At 43.9% G+C, this 18813-nt stretch overlaps 1 protein-coding gene across 5 annotated transcripts in view; it reads right to left on the bottom strand.

Annotated features, from left to right (window-relative positions):
* The window catches only part of SLC24A3 (solute carrier family 24 member 3), a 227900-nt gene extending 210454 nt beyond the window's left edge, over nt 1–17446 (bottom strand). For 3 of the 5 annotated variants that reach the window (XM_087930631.1, XM_087930633.1, XM_087930634.1), the window contains exon 1: nt 16868–17446. In XM_087930631.1, the coding sequence (XP_087786757.1) occupies nt 16868–17015 (148 nt within the window). In that variant the 5' untranslated portion in view covers nt 17016–17446. The remainder of the gene's footprint in view (nt 1–16867) is intronic. The other 2 variants (XM_026700978.2, XM_087930635.1) reach the window with 1 other exon arrangement.
* Nucleotides 17447–18813: the final 1367 nt, after the last annotated feature.

Below are 18813 nucleotides of genomic sequence, written 5' to 3'. Positions count from 1 at the left end.
CTCCTAAGCATATAAATTCGCTGCAAATTCATTGGAAACATCAATTTTGCTCTACAAGATCATGGGGACATAACCCTAACCCTAAGTGGGTTTATACTCCAATAGGATTTTTCCATGTATTTTCCCTGGAAAAGTAGAAAAGCCTGATAGAGAAGGGAACAACCCTCCTAAGCATACCAATGCGCTTCAAATTCATTGGAAACATCGGTTTTGCTCAGAGAGTTCATAGGGATGTAACCCTAACCCTAACTGGGTTTAACCTCCAATGGGATTTTTCCATGTATTTTCCCTGGAAAAGTAGAAAACCCTAATAGAGAAGCGAACAACGCTCCTAAGTATACAAATGCACTGCAAATTCATTGGAAACATCGATTTTGCTCTACAAGTTCATAGGGATGTAACCCTAACCCTAACTGGGTTTAACTTCCAATGGGATTTTTCCATGTATTTTCCCTGGAAAAGTAGAAAACCCTAATAGAGAAGCGAACAACGCTCCTAAGAATACAAATGTGCTGCAAATTCATTGGAAATATCTATTTTGCTCTACGTGTTCATGGGGACGTAACCCTAACCCTAAGTGGGTTTATACTACAATAGGATTTTTCCATGTATATTCCCTGGAAAAGTAGAAAAGCCTGATAGAGAAGGAACAACTCTCCTAAGCATACCAATGCGCTGCAAATTCATTAGAAACATCCATTTTGCTCTACGAGTTCATGGGGACGTAACCCTAACCCTAATTGGGTTTAACCTCCAATGGGATTTTTCCATGAATTTTCCTGGAAAAGTAGAAAAGCCTGATAGAGGAGGGAACAACCCTCCTAAGCATACCAATGCGCTGAAAAATTCATTGGAAACATCGATTTTGCTCTTCGAGTTCATGGGGACGTAACCCTAACCCTAAGTGCGTTTATACTCTAATGGGATTTTTCCATGTATTTTCCCTGGAAAAGTAGAAAACCCTAATAGAGAAGCGAACAAGGCTCCTTAGCATACAATTGCGCTGCAAATTCATTGGAAACCTCGATTTTGCTCTACGAGTTCATGGGGACGTAACCCTAACCCTAAGTGGGTTTATAGTACAATAGGATTTTTCCATGTATATTCCCTGGAAAAGTAGAAAAGCCTGATAGAGAAGGGAACAACCCTCCTAAGCATACCAATGCGCTGCAAATTCATTGGAAACATCGGTTTTGCTCAGAGAGTTCATGGGGACGTCACCCTAACCCTAACTGGGTTTATCCTCCAAAGGGACTTTTCCATGTATTTTCCCTGGAAAAGTAGAAAAGCCTGATAGAGAAGGGAACAACCCTCCTAAGCATACCAATGCGCTGCAAATTCATTGGAAACATCGGTTTTGCTCAGAGAGTTCATGGGGACGTAACCCTAACCATAACTGGGTTTATCCTCCAAAGGGACTTTTCCATTTATTTTCCCTGGAAAAGTAGAAAAGCCTGATAGAGAAGGGAACAACCCTCCTAAGCATACCAATGCGCTGCACATTCATTGGAAACATCGGTTTTGCTCTACAAGTTCATGGGGACGTAACCCTAACCCTAGGTGGGTTTATACTCTAATGGGATTTTTCCATGTATTTTCCCTGGAAAAGTAGAAAACCCTAATAGAGAAGCGAACAACGCTCCTAAGCATACAAATGCGCTGCAAATTCATTGGAAACATCGATTTTGCTCTACAAGTTCATAGGGATGTAACCCTCACCCTAACTGAGTTTAACCTCCAAAGGGACTTTTCCATTTATTTTCCCTGGAAAAGTAGAAAACCCTAATAGAGAAGGGAACAAGGCTCCTAAGCATACAAAAGCGCTGCAAATTCATTGGAAACATCGATTTTGCTCTACGAGTTCATGGGGACGTAACCCTAACCCTAAGTGGGTTTATACTCTAATGGGATTTTTCCATGTATTTTCCCTGGAAAAGTAGAAAAGACTAGTAGAGAAGGGAACAACTCTCCTAAGCATATAAATGCGCTGCAAATTCATTGGAAACATCGATTTTGCTCTACGAGTTCATGGGGACATAACCCTAACCCTAAGTGGGTTTATCCTCCAAAGGGACTTTTCCATGTATTTTCCATGGAAAAGTAGAAAAGCCTGATAGAGAAGGGAACAACCCTCCTAAGCATACCAATGCGCTGCAAATTCATTGGAAACATCGATTTTGCTCTACGAGTTCATGGGGACGTAACCCTCACCCTAACTGGGTTTAACCTCCAAAGGGACTTTTCCATGTATTTTCCCTGGAAAAGTAGAAAAGCCTGATAGAGGAGGGACCAACCCTCCTAAGCATACCAATGCGCTGCAAATTCATTGGAAACATCGTTTTTGCTCTACGAGTTCATGGGGACGTAACCCTAACCCTAATTGGGTTTATCCTCTAATGGGATTTTTCCATGTATTTTCCCTGGAAAAGTAGAAAACCCTAATAGAGAAAGCGAACAACGCTCCAAAGAATACAAATGCGCTGAAAATTCATTGGAAATATCGGTTTTGCTCAGAGAGTTCATGGGGACGTAACCTAACCCTAACTGTGTTTATCCTCCAAAGGGACTTTTTCATGTATTTTCCCTGGAAAAGTAGAAAAGACTAATAGAGAAGGGAACAACGCTCCTAAGCATACAAATGCGCTGCAAATTCATTGAAACATCGATTTTGCTCTACAAGTTCATGGGTAGGTAACCTAACCCTAACTGGGTTTAACCTCCAATGGGATTTTTCCATGTATTTTCCCTGGAAAAGTAGAAAAGCCTGATAGAGAAGGGAACAACCCTCCTAAGCATACCAGTGCGCTGCAAATTCATTGGAAACATCGATTTTGCTCTACAAGTTCATGGGGACGTAACCCTAACCCTAAGTGGGTTTATACTCTAATGGGATTTTTCCATATATTTTCCCTGGAAAAGTAGAAAACCCTAATAGAGAAGCGAACAACGCTCCTAAGAATACAAATGTGCTGCAAATTCATTGGAAACATCAATTTTGCTCTACGATTTCATGGGGACGTAACCCTAACCCTAAGTGGGTTTATACTACAATAGGATTTTTCCATGTATATTCCCTGGAAAAATAGAAAAGCCTGATAGAGAAGGGAACAAGGCTCCTAAGCATACAAATGCGCTTCAAATTCATTGGAAACATCAATTTTGCTCTACGAGTTCATGGGGACGTAACCCTAATCCTAAGTGGGTTTATACTACAATAGGATTTTTCCATGTATATTCCCTGGAAAAGTAGAAAAGTCTGAAAGAAGGGAACAACCCTCCTAAGCATACCAATGCGCTGCAAATTCATTGGAAACATCGGTTTTGCTCAGAGAGTTCATGGGGACGTAACCCTAACCCTAACTGGGTTTAACCTCCAATGGAATTTTTCCATGTATTTTCCCTGGAAAAGGAGAAAAGACTAATAGAGAAGGTAACTACTCTCCTAAGCATACCAATGCGCTGCAAATTCATTGGAAACATCGATTTTGCTCTCACGAGTTCATGGGGACGTAACCCTAACCCTTAGTGGGTTTATACTCTAATGGGATTTTTCCATGTATTTTCACTGGAAAAGTAGAAAAGACTAGTAGAGAAGGGAACAACTCTCCTAAGCATATAAATTCGCTGCAAATTCATTGGAAACATCAATTTTGCTCTACAAGATCATGGGGACATAACCTTAACCCTAAGTGGGTTTATACTCCAATAGGATTTTTCCATGTATTTTCCTGGAAAAGTAGAAAAGCCTGATAGAGAAGGAACAACCCTCCTAAGCATACCAATGCGCTTCAAATTCATTGGAAACATCGGTTTTGCTCAGAGAGTTCATAGGGATGTAACCCTAACCCTAACTGGGTTTAACCTCCAATGGGATTTTTCCATGTATTTTCCCTGGAAAAGTAGAAAACCCTAATAGAGAAGCGAACAACGCTCCTAAGTATACAAATGCACTGCAAATTCATTGGAAACATCGATTTTGCTCTACAAGTTCATAGGGATGTAACCCTAACCCTAACTGGGTTTAACTTCCAATGGGATTTTTCCATGTATTTTCCCTGGAAAAGTAGAAAACCCTAATAGAGAAGCGAACAACGCTCCTAAGAATACAAATGTGCTGCAAATTCATTGGAAATATCAATTTTGCTCTACGTGTTCATGGGGACGTAACCCTAACCCTAAGTGGGTTTATACTACAATAGGATTTTTCCATGTATATTCCCTGGAAAAGTAGAAAAGCCTGATAGAGAAGGGAACAACCCTCCTAAGCATACCAATGCGCTGCAAATTCATTGGAAACATCGATTTTGCTCTACGAGTTCATGGGGACGTAACCCTAACCCTAATTCGGTTTATCCTCCAAAGGGACTTTTCCATGTATTTTCCCTGGAAAAGTAGAAAAGAGTAATAGAGAAGGGAACAACTCTCCTAAGCATACCAATGCGCTGCAAATTCATTAGAAACATCCATTTTGCTCTACGAGTTCATGGGGACGTAACCCTAACCCTAATTGGGTTTAACCTCCAATGGGATTTTTCCATGAATTTTCCCTGGAAAAGTAGAAAAGCCTGATAGAGGAGGGAACAACCCTCCTAAGCATACCAATGCGCTGAAAAATTCATTGGAAACATCGATTTTGCTCTTCGAGTTCATGGGGACGTAACCCTAACCCTAAGTGCGTTTATACTCTAATGGGATTTTTCCATGTATTTTCCCTGGAAAAGTAGAAAACCCTAATAGAGAAGCGAACAAGGCTCCTTAGCATACAATTGCGCTGCAAATTCATTGGAAACCTCGATTTTGCTCTACGAGTTCATGGGGACGTAACCCTAACCCTAAGTGGGTTTATAGTACAATAGGATTTTTCCATGTATATTCCTGGAAAAGTAGAAAAGCCTGATAGAGAAGGGAACAACCCTCCTAAGCATACCAATGCGCTGCAAATTCATTGGAAACATCGGTTTTGCTCAGAGAGTTCATGGGGACGTCACCCTAACCCTAACTGGGTTTATCCTCCAAAGGACTTTTCCATGTATTTTCCCTGGAAAAGTAGAAAAGCCTGATAGAGAAGGGAACAACCCTCCTAAGCATACCAATGCGCTGCAAATTCATTGGAAACATCGGTTTTGCTCAGAGAGTTCATGGGGACGTAACCCTAACCATAACTGGGTTTATCCTCCAAAGGGACTTTTCCATTTATTTTCCCTGGAAAAGTAGAAAAGCCTGATAGAGAAGGGAACAACCCTCCTAAGCATACCAATGCGCTGCACATTCATTGGAAACATCGGTTTTGCTCTACAAGTTCATGGGGACGTAACCTAACCCTAGGTGGGTTGATACTCTAATGGGATTTTTCCATGTATTTTCCCTGGAAAACTAGAAAACCCTAATAGAGAAGCGAACAACGCTCCTAAGCATACAAATGCGCTGCAAATTCATTGGAAACATCGATTTTGCTCTACAAGTTCATAGGGATGTAACCCTAACCCTAACTGGGTTTAACCTCCAGAGGGACTTTTCCATTTATTTTCCCTGGAAAAGTAGAAAACCCTAATAGAGAAGGGAACAAGGTTCCTAAGCATACAAATGCGCTGCAAATTCATTGGAAACATCGATTTTGCTCTACGAGTTCATGGGGACGTAACCCTAACCCTAAGTGGGTTTATACTCTAATGGGATTTTTCCATGTATTTTCCCTGAAAAAGTAGAGAAGACTACTAGAGAAGGGAACAACTCTCCTAAGCATATAAATGCGCTGCAAATTCATTGGAAACATCGATTTTGCTCTACGAGTTCATGGGGACATAACCCTAACCCTAAGTGGGTTTATCCTCCAAAGGGACTTTTCCATGTATTTTCCATGGAAAAGTAGAAAAGCCTGATAGAGAAGGGAACAACCCTCCTAAGCATACCAACCGCTGCAAATTCATTGGAAACGTTGATTTTGCTCTACGAGTTCATGGGGACTTAACCCTAACCCAAAGTGGGCTTATCCTCCAACGGGACTTTTCTATGTATTTTCCCTGGAAAAGTAGAAAAGCCTGATAGAGGAGGGAACAAGGCTCCTAAGCATACAAATGCGCTGCAAATTCATTGGAAACATCGGTTTTGCTCAGAGAGTTCATGGGGACGTAACCCTAACCCTAAGTGGGTTAATACTCTAATGCGATTTTTCCATGTATTTTCCCTGGAAAAGTAGAAAACCCTAATAGAGAAGGGAACAAGGCTCCTAAGCATACAAATGCACTGCAAATTCATTGGAAACATGGATTTTGCTCTACAAGTTCATAGGGATGTAACCCTAACCCTAACTGGGTTTAACCTCCAATGGGATTTTTCCATGAATTTTCCCTGGAAAAGTGGAAAACCCTAATAGAGAAGGGAACAACTCTCCTAAGCATACAAATGCGCGGCAAATTTATTGGAAACATCAATTTTGCTATACGAGTTCATGGGGACGTAACCCTAACTCTAAGTGGGTTTATACTACAATAGGATTTTTCCATGTATTTTCCCTGGAAAAGTAGAAAAGCCTGATAGAGAAGGGAACAACCCTCCTAAGCATACCAATGCGCTGAAAATTCATTGGAAAGATCGGTTTTGCTAAGAGAGTTCATGGGGACATAACCCTAACCCTAACTGGGTTTATCCTCCAAAGGGACTTTTCCATGTATTTTCCCTGGAAAAGTAGAAAAGACTAATAGAGAAGGGAACAACTCTCCTAAGCATACCAATGGGCTGCAAATTCATTTGAAACATCGATTTTGCTCTACGAGTTCATGGGGACGTAACCCTAACCCTAAGTGGGTTTATCCTCCAATGGGACTTTTCCATGTATTTTCCCTGGAAAAGTAGAAAACCCTAATAGAGAATGGAACAAGGCTCCTAAGCATACAAATGCGCTGCAAATTCATTGGAAACATCAATTTTGCTCTACGAGTTCATGGGGACGTAACCCTAACCCTAACTGGGTTTAACCTCCAATGGGTTTTTCCATGTATTTTCCCTGGAAAAGTAGAAAAGACTACTAGAGAAGGGAACAACTCTCCTAAGCATACCAATGCGCTGAAAATTCATTGGAAAAATCGATTTTGCTCTACGAGTTCATGGGGCGTAACCTAACCCTAATTGGGTTTATCATCCAAAGGGACTTTTCCATGTATTTTCCCTGGAAAAGTAGAAAAGAGTAATAGAGGAGGGAACAACTCTCCTAAGCATACCAATGCGCTGCAAATTCATTGGAAACATCGATTTTGCTCTACGAGTTCATGGGGACGTAACCCTAACCCTAAGTGGGTTTATACTCTAATGGGATTTTTCCATGTATTTTCCCTGGAAAAGTAGAAAACCCTAATAGAGAAGGGAACAAGGCTCCTAAGCATACAAATGCGCTGCAAATTCATTGGAAACATGGATTTTGCTCTACAAGTTCATAGGGATGTAACCCTAACCCTAACTGGGTTTAACCTCCAATGGGATTTTTCCATGAATTTTCCCTGGAAAAGTGGAAAACCCTAATAGAGAAGTGAACAACGCTCCTAAGCATACAAATGCGCTGTAAATTTATTGGAAACATCGATTTTGCTCTACAAGTTCATGGGGATGTAACCTAAGCATACAAATGCGCTGCAAATTCATTGGAAACAGCGATTTTGCTCTACGAGTTCATGGGGAAGTAACCCTAACCCTAAGTGGGTTTATACTCCAATGGCATTTTTCCATGAATTTTCCCTGGAAAAGTAGAAAACCCTAATAGAGAAGGGAACAACTCTCCTAAGCATACCAATGCGCTGCAAATTCATTGGAAACATCAATTTTGCTCTACGAGTTCATGGGGACGTAACCCTAACCCTAACTGGGTTTAACCTCCAATGGGATTTTTCCATGTATTTTCCCTGGAAAAGTAGAAAAGACTACTAGAGAAGGGAACAACTCTCCTAAGCATACCAACGCGCTGAAAATTCATTGGAAAAATCGATTTTGCTCTACGAGTTCATGGGGACGTAACCCTAACCCTAATTGGGTTTATCCTCCAAAGGGACTTTTCCATGTATTTTCCCTGGAAAAGTAGAAAAGAGTAATAGAGAAGGGAACAACTCTCCTAAGCATACCAATGCGCTGCAAATTCATTGGAAACATCGATTTTGCTCTACAAGTTCATGGGGACGTAACCCTAACCCTAAGTGGGTTTATACTCTAATGGGATTTTTCCATGTATTTTCCCTGGAAAAGTAGAAAACCCTAATAGAGAAGCGAACAAGGCTCCTAAGCATACAAATGCGCTGCAAATTCATTGGAAACATCGATTTTGCTCTACGAGTTCATGGGGACATAACCCTAACCCTAAGTGGGTTTATACTCCAATAGGATTTTTCCATGTATTTTCCCTGGAAAAGTAAAAAAGCCTGATAGAGAAGGGAACAACCCTCCTAAGCATACCAATGCGCTGCAAATTCATTAGAAACGTCGATTTTGCTCTACGAGTTCATGGGGACTTAACCCTAACCCTAAGTGGGCTTATCCTCCAACGGGACTTTTCCATGTATTTTCCCTGGAAAAGTAGAAAAGCCTGATAGAGGAGGGAACAACCCTCCTAAGCATACCAATGCGCTGAAAAATTCATTGGAAACATCGATTTTGCTCTACGAGTTCATGGGGACGTAACCCTAACCCTAAGTGGGTTTATACTCTAATGCGATTTTTCCATGTATTTTCCCTGGAAAAGTAGAAAACCCTAATAGAGAAGGGAACAAGGCTCCTAAGCATACAAATGCGCTGCAAATTCATTGGAAACATGGATTTTGCTCTACAAGTTCATAGGGATGTAACCCTAACCCTAACTGGGTTTAACCTCCAATGGGATTTTTCCATGAATTTTCCCTGGAAAAGTGGAAAACCCTAATAGAGAAGTGAACAACGCTCCTAAGCATACAAACGCGCTGTAAATTTATTGGAAACATCGATTTTGCTCTACAAGTTCATGGGGATGTAACCTAAGCATACAAATGCGCTGCAAATTCATTGGAAACATCGATTTTGCTCTACGAGTTCATGGGGAAGTAACCCTAACCCTAAGTGGGTTTATACTCCAATGGCATTTTTCCATGAATTTTCCCTGGAAAAGTAGAAAACCCTAATAGAGAAGGGAACAACTCTCCTAAGCATACCAATGCGCTGCAAATTCATTGGAAACATCAATTTTGCTCTACGAGTTCATGGGGACGTAACCCTAATCCTAAGTGGGTTTATACTCTAATGGGATTTTTCCATGTATTTTCCCTGGAAAAGTAGAAAACCCTAATAGAGAAGGGAACAAGGCTCCTAAGTATACAAATGCACTGCAAATTCATTGGAAACATCGATTTTGCTCTACAAGTTCATAGGGATGTAACCCTAACCCTAACTGGGTTTAACCTCCAATGGGATTTTTCCATGTATTTTCCCTGGAAAAGCAGAAAAGACTAATAGAGAAGCGAACAACTCTCCTCAGCATACCAATGTGCTGCAAATTCATTGGAAACATCGATTTTGCTCTACGAGTTCATGGGGACGTAACCCTAACCCTACCTGGGTTTAACCTCCAATGGGAATTTTCCATGTATTCTCCCTGGAAATGTAGAAAAGACTAATAGAGAAGGGAACAACTGTCCTAAGCATACCAATGCGCTGCAAATTCATTGGAAACATCGATTTTGCTCTACGAGTTCATTGGGACGTAACCCTAACCCTGTGGGTTTATCCTCCGAAGCGATTTTTCCATGTATTTTCCCTGGAAAAGTAGAAAAGCCTGATAGAGAAGGGAACAACCCTCCTAAGCATACCAGTGCGCTGCAAATTCATTGGAAACATCGATTTTGCTCTACAAGTTCATGGGGACATAACCCTAACCCTAAGTGGGTTTATACTCTAATGGGATTTTTCCATGTATTTTCCCTGGAAAAGTAGAAAACCCTAATAGAGAAGCGAACAACGCTCCTAAGAATACAAATGCGCTGCAAATTCATTGGAAACATCGGTTTTGCTCAGAGAGTTCATGGGGACGTAACCCTAACCCTAACTGGGTTTATCCTCCAAAGGGAATTTTCCATGTATTTTCCCTGGAAAAGTAGAAAAGCCTGATAGAGAAGGGAACAACCCTCCTAAGCATACCAATGCGCTGCAAATTCATTGGAAACGTCGATTTTGCTCTACGAGTTCTTGGGGACTTAACCCTAACCCAAAGTGGGCTTATCCTCCAACTGGACTTTTCCATGTATTTTCCCTGGAAAAGTAGAAAAGCCTGATAGAGGAGGGAACAGTCCTTTGCTGTTTCCAGGGTAACCCCACCGACCAGATCTAAGTACCTCACAAGATGAATCTAACTGGCAGGCCTTGAGTTTGACACCCCTGATCTAAGCTGTCCTTTGCACTGCTCTCTTCTTGACAGAGGGCTCTGATGCTGTTCCTGAGTCTGCTGGATCCACTCTTCAGTTTAGGAGTCATAGCCACAACCACTGGGACTACTTTTATATTCCACATTGTCTCTAGTTCCTCCTTCAGGCCCTGCTACTTCTCCAACTTCTCATGTTCCTTCTACCTAATGTTGCTGTCACTTGGCACCACTACCTCTATCACCACTGCTGTCCTTCCGTCTTTGTCTACTATCACAATGTCTGGTTCACTGGTCGATACCTGCCTGTATTTATTGGCATGATACCATGCATATACACTGCTCAAAAAATAAAGGGAACACAAAAATAAGACATCCTAGATCTGAATGAATGAAATATTCTTATTAAATACTTCGTTCATTACTTAGTTGAATGTGCTGACAACAAAATCACACAAAAATTATCAATAGCAACCCATGGGGGCCTGGATTTGGAGTTAGACTCAAAATTAAAGTGGAAAAAAACACTACAGGCTGATCCAACTTTGATGTAATGTCCTTAAAACAAGTTAAAATGAGGCTCAGTCGTATGTGTGGCCTCCACGTGCCTGTATGACCTCCCTACAACGCCTGGGCATGCTCCTGATGAGGTGGCAGATGGTCTCCGGAGGGATCTCCTCCCACACTTGGACTAAAGCATCCCCCAACTCTTGGACAGTCCGTGGTGCAACGTGGCGTTGGTGGATGGAGTGAGACATGATGTCCCAGATGTGCTCAATTGGATTCAGGTCTGGGGAACGAGCCGGCCAGTCCATAGCATCAATGCCTTTGTCTTGCAGGAACTGCTGACATACTCCAGCCACGTGAGGTCTAGCACTGTCTTGCATTAGGAGGAACCCAGGGCTAACTGCACCAGCATATGGTCTCACAAGGGGTCTAAGGATCTCATCTCGGTATCTAATGGCAGTCAGGCTACCTCTGGCGAACACATGGAGGGCTGTGCGGCCACCTAAACCGGCCAAACTGGTCATGCTGGAGGATGTTGCAGACAGCAGAATGTTCTCCATGGCGTCTCCAGACCCTGTCACGTCTGTCACATGTGCTCAGTGTGAACCTGCTTTCATCTGTGAAGAGCACAGGGTGCCAGTGGCTAATTTGCCAATCTTGATGTTCTCTGGCAAATGCCAAACGTCCTGCACGGTGTTGGGCTGTCAGCACAACCTCCACCTGTGGACGTCGGGCCCTCATACCACTCCCATGGAGTCTGTTTCTGACCGTTTGAGAAGCCACATGCACATTTGTGGCCCACTGGAGGTCATTTTGCAGGACTCTGGCAGTGCTCCTCCTGTCCCTCCTTGCACAAAGGTGGAGGTAGCGGTCCTGATGCTGGGTTGTTGCCCTCCTACGGCCTCCTCCACGTCTCCTGATGTACTGGCCTGTCTCCTGGTAGTGCCTACATGCTCTGGACACTATGCTGACAGACACAGCAAACCTTCTTGCCACAGTTCACATCGATGTGCCATCCTGGATGAGCTGCACTACCTGAGCCACTTGTGTGGGTTGTAGACTCCGCCTCATGCTACCACTAGAGTGAAAGCACCGCCAGCATTCAAAAGTGACCAAACCATCAGCCAGAAAGCATAGGAACTGAGAAGTGGTCTGTGGTCACCACCACAGTGGGGATGTCTTGCTAACTGCCTATGCTTTCCATCTGTTGTGTATTCCATTTGTACAACAGTATGTGAAATTGATTGTCAATCAGTGTTGCTACCTATGTGGGCAGTTTGATTTCACAGAAGAGTGATTGACTTGGAGTTACATTGTGTTGTTTAAGTGTTCCCTTTATTTTTTTGAGCAATGTATATATGTGTGTGTGTGTGTGTGTGTGTGTGTGTGTGTATATATATTTACACACACACACACACACACACACACACACACACATTCGTAGATTTTCATGGGTACAGGTATGCAGGTCTTGGCATGTTCAGGTCTTTTTCTGTGTAAGATTGAGAGCATCTTGGCAACGTTTCGACGAGGTCCCACTCGTCATCTTCAGGCTGGTGCTTTCGGCTTCGTGCTTGTGCAAGCAAAGCTTTGCTTGCACAAGCATGAAGCTGAAAGCACCAGCCTGAAGATGGTGAGTGGGACCTTGTCGAAACGTTGCCAAGATGCTCTCAATCTTACATGGGAAATACACACACACACACACACACACACACACACACACATATTCTTAAGTTTTCGTGGGTATTTATATGTATGGTATTCAGTCTTGTTCGGGTATTTTCCCACGTCATTATAGTTGTGCTTTTAAAGTTGTTGGGAAAATACCCGAACAAGGCTGAATACCATACACACACACACGCGCACGCGCGCACACACACACACACACACACATATAAGTTTGCTGTAATGTTAAGGCATCAGGTTAGAACTGTGACTTCTAGTTCCACCTTAGGTACAAAGCCTGCTAGATAAATTTGGGACAATCACTTTCTCTCAGGCTTAGGCAATACAGAATACCAGAGTTGGAAGGACCTTGAAAATCTTCTAGTTCAACCCGCTACTCAAGCAGGAGTGTTTTGTGTAGTGGTTAAGGCATTAGGCTAGAAAATCATGAGTTCTAGTCTAACCTTAGGCACAGTTGGGTGATTTTGGACAATTCATTTTCTCTGAGCTCAAGGAAGAAGGTAATGGCAAATCACTTCCAAAAATCTTGACAAGGATACTGCAGACACTAGGCAGATACCGGGAGTAAAGACTCACTGAAAGGCATGCACACATGCACTCACACACACACACACACACGAAAAAACTCTGAAAGAAGTTTTCCTTTCTCTGCCCTTGTTGGTAGGATTCCATCTCCCCTTCTCTGAACCCCTTAATATTGAAGCAGTAATAGTATGGGACTGTCCAGGAATTAGCACCTTCACAGGTAGCAGTACAGCTTCGTTGAAAAGACATCAGAGCCTCTTGTGTGTTCTTTGGAGTGCCAAGTCTACTGGTAGCCTGCAGGTAAAGTGCTACTCTGCACTAGAATAGTGTATGCAGTCCTTAGGTTATGACAACAATCGGGACCAAGAATTCCATTGTTAACTGATGTAGTCATAAAGTATAACCAACATAATATGTCCAACATTGCTAAGTCCCAGTTCCTACCCGTTTTCCCAAAAACAAGGTCCTGTCTTACATTTTTTTGCCACCCAAAAATGCATTCAGTCTTATTTTGGGGGGATGTTGTCCACTGACTCACCTTATTTGCACATGTCACCCCTGGCCTCCTTTTCTCTGTCAGAGGCCTTCATGAACTTCTTCTTCTGCAGCTGGTAAGGCTGGCAAGGTTTTCCTGAAGAGATTTTCCTGCAGCCGATAACAAACCTCCGAAGCTCTGTTATTGACTGCAGAGGCCTTCAGGAAAGCCTTGCTGGCCTTGCCAGCTGCAGAAGAAATGGGCCGGCGAGGCAGGTGTCAGGATGTGCGAGACCTAGCTGCAACTGTCTGAAGGTAAGTAGCAGAGCAGCTCCACCCACCCATCCCCACCCTAGCTTAATTTTTTACCCATGGGTGGGGTCTTAATTAGGGCTTATTTTTTTGGGGGGGTAGGGCTTATATTAGGTGCATGTATAAAAATCAAGCTAGGACTTATCTTTGTGATAGGCTGTATTTTTGGGAAAACACAATATTGTAAAATGAGGACTACACTGGTCATTAAGTAAAGACATGATCACAACTTCTGAGTTCCTGCCAGCATTCCCATTGATTTGTTTCTAGGAAGTTGGCAGGGAATGTTGAAAACTGGGACACTATAACAGCCAAAGCAGTGAGGATTCATCATAAGTCAGCTTCATTCAGAGCCGTTATAACTTTGAATGGTCACTGAATAAACAAATGATTGTTACCCAAGGACTACTTGTAAGTGGAGTATAATCTAACCCAAGCATTCCCATGGTCAAAGCTTTATGAATATGTACTACAGGAGGAAAAATCTCTCATGTTTTCTACTTCAGGTAACAGAGTTTGGCATAAGGTCTCCAAGACACAAATCAAGGTCAGGTTTATGTCATACTAGACCACCCTCACATTCCTCAATGGTTAAACAAGAACTCCAGAGAATACAGTAACACTAGCAGGGGCAAGACAAATAGTCTCGTTCTGATACATTTGCTTAGTTTCGCACTCCCTTCACAATTTAAGTGTTAACTTAGGTTTATCCATTCACTTTCCCAGGGCTATGTATGTGACTCAGTGAATCTTATGCATGATATGAAACATAAAACATAAGTAGATGGATTTTCCTTTGTTCAGAGGTAGGTGATATATTGTACACAGCTTTTCCCTTCACAAAATCCAGCACCATAGGGGGATTACAAAAGAAACCTAATGAAGAGCCTTTCCACTAGTTATGCAACCGTAGTTGAACAGATACATGTAATTCCTGAAAATGCTGATCGGCTGTCACAATGGTGCCAAGCAACTTGAAATTACAGATTCTTCTATGAAAGTCCAGAATGACAAGTGAGGCTGTAAAATCCAGCTTGTTGAAATAACATCAGAAAATCATGGTTCCGAGGAATTTTAAACTTGAAAAAATAATACAACAGAAGAACAGTAGAACAAGAACAGCCTTGTTGACTAGCTAAGCAATGGATGGAAATGTTCAAATCTCACCTCTGTCATGAACCTACACAGAAAGACACACCTTCTCTGCCATCACCTTGCCCATATAGGGAATCATTATCAACTGCCCCATTGAAAAAAATCCAAGGGAATGCATGTGCTCAATGCAGAGATGCTAAGAATAATTGTTACGAAATGGTAAAAGCTTAATGTTGTACATTTGTGAAGAATTAATTGATCCATTCTATCATTTTAACTAAAGAATCAGTTTATCAGTCAATTAAATGTCAATAAAACTATTCATAGAGCTTTCCAAATTAAAAAATGCTTATTTATTTATTCTATTATCTGCTACTCAGTACCACTTCAGTCTGTATGGTTTCTCTAGCGAAGGTTAGACAAAAATAAGTCTTGTCGATCCAAGGCCAAGAAAACCTGAAAAACTGCAGCTTGCTCATAAATACTCAACTTAATGATATTGAGGAAGGGCAAACTAATTACCTCTTTCCTTGTCAAGCTGGAAGAAATTACTTGAACCCACTAAATTATTTTCTTCCTCCCCTCTCTACTAGTCAAGGTGGCATGGGCGTGGGACAGCTACGAAGAATGGAGCATAAGCTACTATTTGGAGGAAAGATACATTATTGACACTCTGGAAAGATATTTTTAATATTTGATTTCATTAACCGCACAAGCTTAAACATGTCTTCTTAATAGGCCCACTGAATTCAGCTAGGCATATTTCTAGCCAGAAAGTGAGTACAAGAATGCAATTTAAATATTGCAGCCTTCTAAAAGCATGCATTAGATCAGAAGATGAATGAAGGTCAGTTTGGTAATGTATGCAGTTTGGCTACAATCCCACAATGAGATGTGCATACAGGCCCTTCAACTGTAGGAATCCAAGCCAAATCCTAGCTTTTCCATTTAACATTTAGCCCAGTAGTTCCTTAGGTCATTGGAGGAAGTTCTATAGGTGGGGATAATGTAGAAGCCAGTAAAGCAAAAAGGCCAGCCCAGGTGATGGTTAACTGAAACACAGTTTATTCAGCCCAATTCCCTAGGTTCTTTTAATTTACTGAACCCTCACAGGATGGAGATCACCCAACATGCTAAGTTAAAGTAGGGTTTGCCAGCTGGTGATTAAACGTATTAGGCAAATACAGTGAATCAGGTGGAAACTTCAAACCACTTCTTTCCTGCTGTTCTTCAGGAAGACCTTCCGGGAATATTTCTGCGAAAAAAAAGCCCATTATTGGGACCGGTGACGGAGCCGGAGCAGGCAATGGGGCTGGCACAGGAGAACTTCGGGGAAAGGAAAGGAAGAACCGCGGAGCCCGCTCGCCGGTCCCGACTCGGCCAGCAGAGCAGCCTACAAGCAGAGCACCCTGCAGCCTACAAGTGAAGGCTCCCGCAACGCCCGTTCCCTGGCTGCAGACCGGAGTCGTGATAGAATGGCACCTGCCAGGTAGGGTGCCGGAGGAGGAAAGAACCCGAGGACCACCCCAAAGACTGTGGAGGCAGGGACAGCTCTCCCCACCCCTTTGCTTTGGGAAAAGGGCGAACGATCCCGCAAATCGACGACGACGACGAGCCCCCCACCCACCCCCGAACCCGAACCCAACCCAGAAACCCGAGCAGCTCGATTCCTTTCATCCGAAGGACAGAAAGCGCGGCACTTCACGAGGGAAGAAGCCCCCAGGCGGGATTCCCCCCCGCCCCCGTCACCTAACCCGCAGGCAGGTAGGGCCGCAGCAGAGCACCTCCACGCCGCCCGGGCCGCTTGTTGGTTTCTTTCGCAGCCGCCGGAGTCCCTTCTTCTCCCCGCTCCGCGACCCCGCAGGTCCACTTCCTCCCCACTCCCCGCTTCTTCTCACTCACCGGCTGCGGCGTCTGAGCGGCCAGCCCGCTGGCCCGCCCGGGCGCACGCGAGCAGCAGGAGCCCCAGCAGCGAGGCCAGGAGGCACAGCTGCCCCGCGCGCAGCCCCTTCCTGCGCCGCCAAGCTTGGCCCCTCTTCGGCGGCAGCATCTCCACGGACGGCGCGGTGCAGAGCGCCACGAAAGGATGCCCGGCGCCGGCTCCCCGAGCGAGGCAAGAAGCCCGGGCAGCCTTCTCGGCCGTCAGGGAACGAGCCGAGCCGCTCACGCCGAACCGCTTCCGAGTGCTGTTGCCCGGAGGGCGCGCGGCTGCTCGGCGAGGGCGAGGCGCTGCGCCATAGGCAGGGCTCCCCGGCTGGCGGCTGCTAAGCTTAGCGCTCTAGCCGGCCTGGCAGCGGCTGAGAACCGTCGATCGGGGAGCCCCTTCTCGCCGATCGACTCCGCCCCCTCCTCGAGGCCGGGGGCGGGGGCGTTTTCGGGGCCGTCCCGCCTGCTGTCGCCGCCTCTTCCAGCGAATCCCGTTCTTGATGGAACCGGTGGACCCGCTGGGGAGTCCACGCCCCGCTGCCGCCGCCAGAGCCCGCTCCAATTCCCCCCCCCCCGCCATGGTCCAGCCTGGAAAGCTCCGCGTGCCCAGCGACCTCTGTCTCTACGCAAAGCCTGGGGTGGGGGGGGGGTGGGAGGAGGTTTGGGCAAATTCTCCACGGCTCCAGCCCGTAAATAGGGCGCGGTTTCATTTGTCTCCGGGTTTCGCTTCAATGTCTGCTGAAGGCAGCAAAAAGTAACCTTGAGCATGTGCAGAGTACTTGACCCCGATCATTGTAGGATGGCAAATGTTAGGTGGCTTGATTTATTGATTTATTTCACCAACATCTGTTGAGAGAGGTGGGTGAATATGTGAACTCAACTGACATGGAAGAAAGGATCGGACTGGGGGGCGGGGGGGTGGGAAGCTGAATTAAGACGTGGATGGAGGTAAGGATGTGGCATCCTGTCTGCAGTATTAGGTCATAGCTCATTTCTACATAAGAGTCATCAGACAGTCCTCTCAAATCATCTTGCCTGAACCAACTCTAAGGTAGGATGCCTGGTCCCCAAACAAAGTGTGATAAATATGGCTTCCAAAGAAGGAAGAATTCTGCTCCTGCCTTCCCCCCCACCCCACCCCCTTTTAGGAAAAGGACTGTGGTTTAACTTTTGCATACCAACCCCAATAATTCTATTCCTCTTCCCAGGTCATCTTCTTTGTTTGGGTGGGGAGAAGCTTTTAAAGCAATTTAGTCACCTAAATGTAGTAAAGACTCTTGGGATTATTTTACAACTCTACCTTGGCCTGATAAAGTTCTTGCTTTAATATGTATTTGTGATTAAAGAGTGAGGATGTTGTTTTCATTTTGTTGCCAGGCTCATTCAGCTTGCATAAGCAACACAAGCAGTGAGGTGAGATCACCAGCAGCAGCATGTGAGATCCAAGAGGAATGCCTAGGAATCCTTTGCTGTGTCACACGCAGAATACCAAAAGCACCACTTCTAGAATCTTACTCCCTGACATTATTTTTGTGCCGTTGTACCGGAAAGTGAGGCTGGAGAGTGTGAGATAGGGGGTTCCCATCTCTCTGTTTGTCTGCCCAAATGGTTTGATCTGATCCATCTGCAACAGAAGATGACTTCCACAGAAATCCCTTGGGAATATAACAGACGTTTATGGTTGAATGGCACAGATAGTGACACAAAGATGACTACTAGCTATAACACGGAAATTTGTTTCTTTGAAATAATTGGCAACAACAGAATTATCTTTCCCCTGAGAAAGTTGGTGGTAATTGACCAGACAGGAGTAGAGGGAGAGATTTCTATTACCAAAAGAAATTGAGGTAAAGCAGTAAATTGCTGTAATTGTTTACAAAAACACAAAAGTTTATTCCTTAAAGGTTCTTCTAAATACCTAA

This window comes from Pseudonaja textilis, chromosome 3 (assembly GCF_049901715.1).
Source record: "Pseudonaja textilis isolate UNSWEBS1 chromosome 3, rPseTex1.2, whole genome shotgun sequence".
In the NCBI taxonomy this organism is placed as follows: Eukaryota; Metazoa; Chordata; class Lepidosauria; order Squamata; family Elapidae; genus Pseudonaja; species Pseudonaja textilis.
The sequence above is the reverse complement of the archived record's forward strand: the minus strand, read 5'-3'. Positions and strand labels throughout refer to the sequence as shown.